The sequence below is a fragment of the Periplaneta americana genome, chromosome 6, assembly GCF_040183065.1.
Source record: "Periplaneta americana isolate PAMFEO1 chromosome 6, P.americana_PAMFEO1_priV1, whole genome shotgun sequence".
Classification (NCBI taxonomy): Eukaryota; Metazoa; Arthropoda; class Insecta; order Blattodea; family Blattidae; genus Periplaneta; species Periplaneta americana.
Genome location: NC_091122.1, coordinates 103,346,098 through 103,356,662, shown reverse-complemented (window position 1 = coordinate 103,356,662; position 10,565 = coordinate 103,346,098). Strand labels below are relative to the sequence as shown.

Here is a 10,565-nt window from a genome sequence, read left to right as displayed (position 1 = left end):
TTGTACACAAACTTGATGAGTCACACTTAAACTGCCTATACAGTTCATTTCGATATGTAGCATACTTTCGGAGAAAGAGTGAAATAAAAATAGAGCATTTCAAATGGGATACACTGTATTGCATAAGCACGTGACTTAAGTCCTATAAAGTGCATACTACAAGTACATATTATTTAGAGGAGTAAAATATAACAAATCATGATGAATACCGACATTCCTTTAACACTGAAGTTAAACCTGATCGAAGCCCAAAGTTCCACACACTGCAGCATACATAATTCTATTTTATTCTCACAGAAGACTCCATATTCATGAAAAGGATCAATAAAATTAACACATTTTCATTTTTATAGCTTAGTAATACTATATTTTATTAAACTCTTTATTAATTTTATTTTTTTAACAAATTGTATCACAAAAGCACTTATAATAAGTAAAGGAACTTAAATTGAAGTTCGTCTTTGGACAATTTTATTACGAAAACATTTTTATGGCAGTTTGCATAGGAACCAAAAATTTGGCATCTTCTGATCTGCTGTATCTTCATTATTGTACATGATCTTCACTCATGTACACATTACAATATATTCTGTGTATTCCTGGTTATCTTACACTTACAGCCAAAATGAAATGTACCTAATTCAGAGAGAAATTTCATATTATTACATATTGTAAAATTATATTTTCATGACACTATTATGAAACAAAAATCTATTGCACTACAGTAAATACAGGTGGCAGGCATTGCTTTAAAAATACACATTTTCTTTTCAATGTAGAGTTCAATGGTGGAGAATGAGAAAAACTGTGCATATTTGTAAACATACTGAACAAACTTGTAGCAGATGTTCAAAGAACTTGAATATGAAATTGCAGAAATTACACCACCACACTACACTACTGTAAATATAATCCTTCTTACATGAATATCCATGTGCATGTTCCTTTTATGAAGTGTTTCAAATACATGAAAAATTGCAAGAATTTTCAATGTTCTGCAAAGCTTAAATGAATTTTACAAAGCTGAAACAAAATTTAATATAAGTTAAAAAACCATAACTGTATAAAAACTATGAGAATGTGATCTCGCATATGTATGTTCCATTTCTTTCGCTTCTGCTTTGCTGCAGTTGATCTCAATTAACTACAGTCAAAACGAATGTTTTACATTTAAACGAACAATCTGGGAACATAAGTTACTACAGTAGGTACTTGACGAGGGAAGACTGCATAAAGCTTTCTCTCTGTATTATATTCTCCTGTTATGAGCTGATAATCATCTCAATTAACTATTACTACTATTGCAGTAAAAAATTGGAAAGTAATTAATTTTTCTTAATTAATGTAGTTCTCTACACATGCCAGATTACTGCTTGGAAAATGAACTTCAAGTAGTACAACCAAGCAACAGAAGAAAACAATGTTAATCATACTTTTCAATTTTATTAAACTAGAAGGAATACTCATAGGCGCTAATAAACTTATAACAAAAGAACAATGGTGGAATGAGAATGGTGAGAGGCCGTAAATATTTGTAGAAACTGTATCACAAAAACACTTATAATATTGTGTACACCACAATAAAACGGAATTTTTAAATATTCTTCTGTCTCAGCGTCATAATGTAAAGACACTGCTTAGGAAACTTGTTTCAAAGGTAGCATCAACTAAAGCGAAATAGTGATATTTCTCTATGTATTTTTGCACTCCATATTATTATCTCGAAACTGATTTATTGACATATGTAAGACCTTTAATTTACAGCTTGCTGCCAAAAATTAAAGTAATCTAAGATGTGTAGAAATAGCACACATTTGGATAAGACAGGTTAGATGAGAAAAAAGAAATACCGGGAATTTGAAAAACATTCATGATGTACCTCTCTCTGTTTTGCATGAAAACGAGATAACCGAAAATGTAAACAATACAAGGGCAGAGAACAGTAATCCAATGATAAGACAAAGTTACTCTAGTTTAACACATGGTCATTCGATCTGAGTTTCTATCTGTTACTGGTGCAGTCCAAGGAGCTGACATGTACGAAGTAAAGACTTACTGAAGTGACCTTATACTAATTAAAACGACTGGCCATTTCATAGTACAAGAAGTGTCTACTTCAGGTGACATTAGGTAGATTTATTTATATCCTACTGCAGGCATGATATTTAATGTCTGTTTAAATGTACAGCCATTTCTGACATCTGTGAAACCATTTGCAATTGTGCAGAAAATATCCAGCAATACAGACAGGATCAGATGTCTTTTTTTTGTTGATCAAGATAGAGAACATACATATGCTGAATTTCTGTTATGGACTGACTTTATAGCTAAGAGAAAACAGAATACTGTAATACCAATTGTACGGAAATACTGCACAATTAAGGAACTTTTTAAATGTAATGCTTCATTTATGACTAAAAAACCACTCTAAAGAAACTCTGTTTCATCCAATATGATGAATTCACTTTTGAAATATGCCAAATTCCTTCAATAATGTTCTATAAGCATTACACAAGCGGAAAATTATAATACTGTATTTTATGATTATGGATTATTTTTAGCATTTCTGAATACTGTTTGGTTTCCAATGCCAAGCTATTAAGAACTATGCAAATCTAGCTTTCAGTTATAGCTCTCTGTGAAGCTGATTTCAATAATTTCAAGGGAAAAATTATTCCGGGGCTGGGTATCAAACCCGGGATCTTTGGTTAAACATGCCAATGCTCCACCAACTGAGCTATCTGGTAGAGTTCCTGGGTAGCTCAGTTGGTAGAGCACTGGTGAGTTTAGCCAAAGGTCATGGATTCAATACCCAGCCCTGGAATAATTTTTCCCTTGAAATTATTCAAATCAGCTTCACAGGGAGCTATTCCTGAAAGCTAGATTTGCATAATACACGTCACTGTTCGTTAACAGAAAACCACAATTCAAGTCACACAGAGTTTGTGTGCACTCAATGTTGGTTGGTTGACGGTTGTCGGCCCACTTTGAGGTCTGTGGATATAAAGGGAGAAATTGAGTCAGTGTCTGATAGAGTTCCCGGGTAGCTCAGTTGGTAGAGCATTGGTGCATTTAACCAAAGGTCCCGGGTTCGATACCTGGCCCTGGAACAATTTTTCCCTTGAAATTATTCTATTAAGAACAAAATAACTGGCTCTTATTAATTTTGTCAGCTTAATTAATACCCATTTTGAATTTGTGCACATGTACATATATGTACATGGTAAGCATAATTTTATTAGATAGTCTCATAAGTAATGTCGATTTTTTTAAGTTTGGTGTTTTGTTGATTTTCTTTAGTTGGGCATACAATTTATAGGATACCATCGCTATTATTGCATATTGTGAGCATGTGACAGTCGTTAATTGCTAATAGAAAGCATATAAACTTGAGGTGATGAAGTTTGAGATTAGAGTCCTTCTAAAGCATTACTGAAAACAATATTATAAAACTTCTGCTGCAGCTCGATTATGTGAAGGCGAAGGTGTCGTTAAAAAAAAATATGGTTTATTTAACAACGCTTGCAACTGCAGATGTTATATCAGCGTCACAGGTGTGTCGAAATTTTGTCCTTCAGGAGTTCTTTCACATGCCAGTGAATCTACTGACATGAGCCTGCCGCATTTAAACACACTTAAATGCCATCGACCTCAGTCGGGATCGAACCAGCAAACTCAAGCATAGAAGGGTGGTGTCGTTAATGAGCGTGCAGTGTTTCAATAATGAAAGAGGAAACATTCAAGATTTACAATGTCCTGGAAAACCTAAGGTATGGAATATTGAGAATACATGCAGAGTTTTGGAAGAAAATCCACAAAAAGTACTCATAGGTTATCAGAAGAACTTGTTACTTCAAAATATACAATACACTGCCACATTAAGATGCTTAGAAAATCATATAGAAGCTATAGAGCTTTACCTCATGAATTGACACCTGGATAGGCTCAATACAGAGTGGATATTAGGGTGTATCGAATTTTTTTTTTTTTTTAATGAAGGTGGCTAGTGCAGAAAAGTTGCGACTTGTGGCAGAAAGACTGCAGGAGAAAGAAAATTAAATTTAATCAATATCTTGTGTCTCCGCATCAATAATGAAGATTCGAATTTATAACGCATACTTGTAAAAATTATTATAACCAGAGCCTGCATACCTATACAGCTACCCCCACCATCAACCAGATCTTTTAAAAGTTAGCAAAGATAGTACAAGAAGAGAAGCATCTGGCACCACTATCTTCTTGTGGAGTGAGAGAAGAGAGGAATGCTGGCAGTCAGGGTAGTGTCTGCCCAGCTGTCTATATTTGGTAAGCTACACTGGCCAGGTTTGTATCACTGTTGTGCCTGTGAAATAGTGTATCATATCAGTGGTTTAATGATACATGCAATATTTTTTATGCATTGTGTTGTCATAAGTGGAAAAAATAATTCCGTACTTGCCGTACCTACTGTTGAGAGTCCTTTGTTCAGTACACCAGGACCGATAAGAGAGTCACAACTTCCAACTTATAAGGATGTGATAACACATTTTCTTTGGATCAGAGTGTTAAAGACAAACAAACTAGGTGGAAAACACCTTTCAGTAAAAGACATCGCTCATGCTACTGTCAACAAGCTTATCGAGGTTTCGAAAACAGCAAGCCTTCCCACCATCAGCAAGCATAAAGTAGTGGAAATGATAAAATTGTATCATAGTAAATATCAGAATATTCTGAAACTGCACAAACGAATTGGGCCAACCTCAAGGGCGCATGAGTAGGCTTTTATTAATAAAGGTCGAAAATTGTTTGATATATGTACTTGTAAGTGCCTCGATCCCGCAGACTCTGTGAATGTGAGTTAAGTAGGAAAGATCCATCGATAGAACTATCCTTTCTAATAGACCAGAGAAATGAACGAAATATGATGATTGGTAATATGACATTGTGATGACCAAGACACTATTTAAGAGTGAATATTAATTTGTCTTCTCCATGCAAATGAATTTCCACTCCGCCATCTAATGAAACATTTCGCTTGTATCATTACAAGTCCAGGAACACGTTCTGGATCTATTGGAGAAGAGTTACTCCATTGTGAGACAAAATCAGTGGCGAATTTCAAAGCTATTGAAGTAGTTTGGATCAACAAAATTAACGTGGAATGGTTCGCCGATCTTGGTGCTGACCAGAAGTACCTTCTGGAGATTTGTCAAGCTGTTCATTCTGGCCATTGTTCGACAGAGCTTGAAAGGAAGAAACCAAGGCTAGTTGTTCAATCTCGATAGCTTACAACTGCTTATAGGATTCTTTACTTGTATGTGAGCTGTTGGAATCCTTCACATAATTTAGTGTGCATAGCTGAGAAATGCCATGCTTCGGAACAAAATCTGTCAACATTTGACACCGGAGTATACTACTGAGGGTGGGTGGAGGGATGGGGCTCGAAGTACAGCTGCCACCTCTTCGTAGTGAGCCCTGGGTTACTTCTGAGTGTAAATTTAAAGAAATAGGCGAAGAGGTGCACTACAAAAAAAATTTGAAAACAGACATACAGCATTAGGCTTGCAAATCTTTAGAGCACATGCAGAGACACAGAATATTGTCGAATTACTATTTTCTTTTTTCTATGCTCTTTGTGCCACAAGTCGCAACTTTTCCTCACTAGACACCTTTATTTATTTTTCGATACATCCTAGTGAATATCTGTTGTCAGTTTATCGCTAATCCCATGGATGATAAATTTATCACGGGAACTGTTGCATGTGATGAAAATTGAGTATATTACCGCGACTTTAACGCCTCAAAACAGTGGCTCGATCCCTCCTAGACTGCCAAAGTCATTGTTAAACAAAATTGGTTTGGCCCCAAAGTAATGTTATGTGTCTGATGGAATTTTGAAGGTGTGATTCACTAGGAGTTTGTTCCTAATGACATATAGTCAATGCAAATCTCATTCGCAACAGCTAGAACAAGTTCATGAAATGCTGAGCGAGAGGTACCCAGTACTAATTAATAGAAATAGAATTCTCTTGCAACAGGACACTGTGAGATCCCATACCTTTTGAACAACCATAGAATAAATCCAAGAACTGGGAGGAATCGAACTGCTACCACACCTGGCCTATAGCTCTGATTTTGTGCTTTCAGATTACCATCTGTTTCGATCCAAGGCCCACTTCCTGCGTAGAAGAAATTTTCAAACTTTGGAAGCCACTGAAATGAGTATCACTGAATTCTTCGCATCAGAAACAAAAAACTGTACCACTGCAGGATAACAAACCTCGCTGAAAGGTGGCTCAAGACCACAGAATCTAATGGCCTTTACTTTGAAGATTAGGTTAATTTCTTGTCACAACACTCTCCAAAACAACTTCTGCTCCAAAACTGACATTACTTATGAGACAAATCTGTACATGGATGGCTATGGATTAAATGGATATTCTAATCAACATGCTTCAGCTCTTTTCCACCAGAGGATTCCACAACTGTTATCGTGTTAAGTCTGTTATGAAGACTTAAGAATGAAGTATTGGTGGGCTTGGATCCAGAATTTTTGTCTTTATTAATAAACAAAAATACCTTTAACGTGAAGAAAATCTATTACATGGTGCAAATGGCTTTATATCCTAATACAGAGACATTATTATGACGTGAGACGAGAAAACGGTGGGTTACTGGTGGCCTGCTCGCTGCATGGTCTGTGATATGCGACTGTTAGAGGTGCAACGTAGATCCTCAGTCACCATATGGCATTCATTGTAGTCGCAAGTTGTGTTACAAAAGTCTTGATTCTTCAAGTGTACAAAGTTAGTGTGTAAAGTTTAGTGATTATTGTGTATTTAGATAATGCCTACCAACAAATTCTTATTGCGTGAATGTGTATATACATAAGTACATAAAAGGCAGGTCATGTGCAAAAGCAAGACGTAAATTTCTAATAAAGTTTTCAAACACACCTGTGCCTTCTGCCGAAACAATTAGCAGACTATATACGAGAAGAAGTCGAGGCTATCAATGATGTGGAACTTCAGAGTGTTGTTCATTTGTTTATCAGAAGATGTCAGCTGTGTGAGGCGGCAAATGGGGGCCATTTTCAGCAACAATTGCGAGCATGGTAAGTCCAAATTATTGTTAGTACTATTATGTGTTGTAGAAGTGCTGAAGAAATGGTTATGCGCTTGCTGGAAACCACAAGTCGCCGACCATTTTCTTGCCCACGTCATAATAATGTCTCTGTATAAGGAATCTGATTAAGAAGCGACCTTCAACAGGCTCAGTCAAGGAGTCGTAGATATTGAGGGAAATCCCAGGGTCAATTACTGCTCCTTTGGCAGTACTTTACCATATCTCAGTCTGGTTGACTCATTTTCTGCTCTCTTCCATATGTTCATACAGCAACAAAATTACTAAAATTTCAACCATATAAAATAAGAACTGTGCATTCTTTATTTGTTCATAACTCTGTTAAATGGGGGATATTGTTAATGCTTTTTAAGGAATGTTCATGAACCTGAGATAGATTCTCAGTAACTGATGATTCCAAATGTGGTATGGTTATAATTATATAGTGTGGACTTCTTAACTGACATAAAATAAGATACTAGTTCACAGAAAATCTCCACATTATTCACAAAATTTTCTCTTCATGATGAAAAGATTGATGCATAGTGCAATTTCAACGCAAATTGTGTGTGTGACTGACCCAATTCTTTTTAATGTTATCATTACAGTTGAAGCTAAATTCTATGCTGAAACAATCGTGAAGCCTTTTGTGTAAATATTAAATGAGGAAAGATGGTAGGGTCTATGCATTTCACCAACTCACACTTAGCAAATGTGAGCAGATTGTCAGTCTTTAATGCTGTGTGATTTTTACCTTAGGAGGGGAAGAAAAAAAAAAAAGTACAAATATTAGAAGATCTTCACGAAAATATTTCCATGAATTCAACAAATAACAGGAAAGGAATTCCAAAAGTTAATATAAACCTTTTTCTTAGGCGTGAGGCATGTATACAAGCACAGGTATTAACATTTTGAATTTCACTTATGGAAAAAAATATACATAGAAACGTATATTGTAACTACAGTAAAAGAGCTGCTGATAATGCGAGAATCTTCTCCACTTCTGCTATGTATGCTGCTTGTTCAAACCACAAAAAAATTTAAAACTCAATTATTCTCAGCTAGAATTGATTCTGTGATACATTCGAAAACACGGTAAGCACTAGATCACTGAGAAATACACATTTCTTACGTTTCCAAACATCTATTTCTTCAAAACCACAGCTTTTTCCTTTTTGTTGTTGTAAAACAGCTTATTTCATTCTTACAGATCAAAACATAGAAAGTTCATTACTAATTGCATAAGCAATTTCATGTTACTATGTGGAATGTCCAAGATTTGATCTAAAAATTGACTGTCCTGAATTTTTCTGGAAGTTTTCATAGTCACTTTTGACAAATCCTGGAATAGAGTCTATAAATATGCCACAACCACTACTTTCTAAATACATTCTTCTTCATTAATCAGTAGGTAGTCATCATATGATTCCATCAACATTGGATAACCACTAATGCTCGCATATGATATCAGGCATAGAGAAATGGAGTGCATAATACAAGTCTATCCACATGAATTGTCTTAGTACTTTCATATTGGTACAAAGACTGACCGCTAAGATTGTTTTTTTTTTTTCTTTTCGGCAAATTTTCCACTGGACACCATATCATAACCATGGAATATACCAAATAGTTCAAATGAATTGACTTAAATTGTCCTGCAACTTGTGAAGATAGTTCTGACTTCAACAGTGTGTTGGATTTACTATTACTAATACCTCAGATATTTCAGTATCATATAAAGATTCTATCCTTAGCATCATGTCACTGAAAACCATGAAAAATGGCCCACAGTACCAAGTTGGTTGGCTTCTTTGTCAAATTGTTTGGGCCATCCATGTATAATGAACCCAACAGAATAAGTGATCCTTCTAAGTCTAGAGGAAACAGTTATAAACAAAAATCACATTATGAAATGCAGGAAACTTATCTGCAACCTCCAGGAAATTTGATCTAACTATATTGGAATGCCAGAAGACTGAGGGCCCAGAATCCAGAAACAATGTTGTTCAACAATTCTGAAGAAATAAAAACCCAGAGATATTAAATTTCAACACTCGAGGAAAAAATCCAAATCTTCACAACACAATCATCATGTAAGCCTGAATCGCATAGTATCTTAAATTCTTACCATGCTGCTTCCTCAGTGAAATACCATGCACAACATTTCTCTGTATCTCTAAAGTGTGAGTTCGCAAGCAAACAAGCAAGTTGACTGGTAGGTAAGTAAATGCATAAATAATAATGTACAACCATCTTGACTACAATAAAGATATCTTAGGCCTGACTAGTTTCTTCACCCTGGTGATATGTGCACATAACACTACTACTGTTATGTCTTCCCCAGCTTCTTACCAACTGTCTGTTTACCTGAGGATGTTGGCACAGATGATGCAGAAGACACACGCCGTGGTTTTTTCTGGCCTGCATTTGGTTTTCGTTTCTTTTTCTTCTTGGTGTTGGCACTGCTAGCTCTTGCTGTCCGTACCACAGGCCTACAGTCTGTGTCTGATTCTGAAGCAGAGACGATCAGATTATTGCCTGAATTCATCACAGTGCTGCTCTGACTAGTCACCATTGCTGAAACAGCATGACAGAACTTCCACTTCAGGCTCGGCTTGCTGCGCACCTTGCCTTGACGATTCTGCATTGAAGATTCTGTCTGGTGAGCTTTATATTGATGCGTTGTAGAAACAGTCTTACCAACAGTCTCTATCATGTACTTTGAATTGTTTGTGAGAGCTGTAGTTCTCCATTTCTGAAGCTTGCTTTTTCGCTGTAATAATCTCTTCACTTCTGCAAGACTGGCTTCCACTTCATCCCCCGGAGATGTGTCACTGCTCGAGTCTCTGCATGTCTGTCTCACACTGCTGCGTCGTTTATCTTGTTTCCTGAGAATACCATACACAATCACATAAATCTAGCTGTTACATGTTTCATTCAGGTCTAGTTTTAACATAAGTTTTATTGTGCGTATAACTTATTCCTAGATCCATTGGACGAAATGTATAGATAATTTCTCACGAACGGATAATATTCTACATCCATTAGATGAAATACATTAATAACTTCTCATAAACAGGTACAGTAAAACCTCATTTTAATGTTCCCGTTTTTTAAGGAATAATCTGTGAAGTCTCAGCCAAATTGCCGTAAGTATAATGTAATTAATATTAATTCGCTGTTCAACCTTAACCAAAGTGAAAGAGTGTGACTGATACTGGGAGGCGAGGAATTTAATGAGACAATGAAGGACATTTTCTTCTCCTTTTACATTCTGTGTCTCATTTTTTTATTTATTTTTTTATACTAAAGTTGTGTTTAGGTCAAAGATGTAAATCTAAGTACCTGTCATTGGGAAAAAAAATAAAAAAATAAATAAGTACAGCTGGATTCAGCGTTAATGGCTCCTGTCCTTGGTAGTTTGACTAGTGAGCGAACTGTGTGTTGCGTCATAAGAAAGAAAT

General features: G+C 35.8%; 1 protein-coding gene and 1 non-coding gene across 2 annotated transcripts in view; one reads left to right on the top strand and one right to left on the bottom strand.

The window, feature by feature from the left end:
* Positions 1-230: 230 nt before the first annotated feature.
* Positions 231-10,565, bottom strand: part of LOC138701589 (cytosolic carboxypeptidase 2-like) — a 165,891-nt gene continuing 155,556 nt past the window's right edge. Inside the window, exon 18 of the mRNA XM_069828630.1 lies at positions 231-9,989. Coding sequence (XP_069684731.1) covers positions 9,431-9,989 — 559 coding nt within the window. The 3' untranslated portion in view covers positions 231-9,430. The remainder of the gene's footprint in view (positions 9,990-10,565) is intronic.
* TRNAN-AUU (transfer RNA asparagine (anticodon AUU)) lies at positions 3,038-3,110 on the top strand. Its single transcript has one exon. It is a non-coding gene; the product is annotated as a tRNA-Asn (tRNA).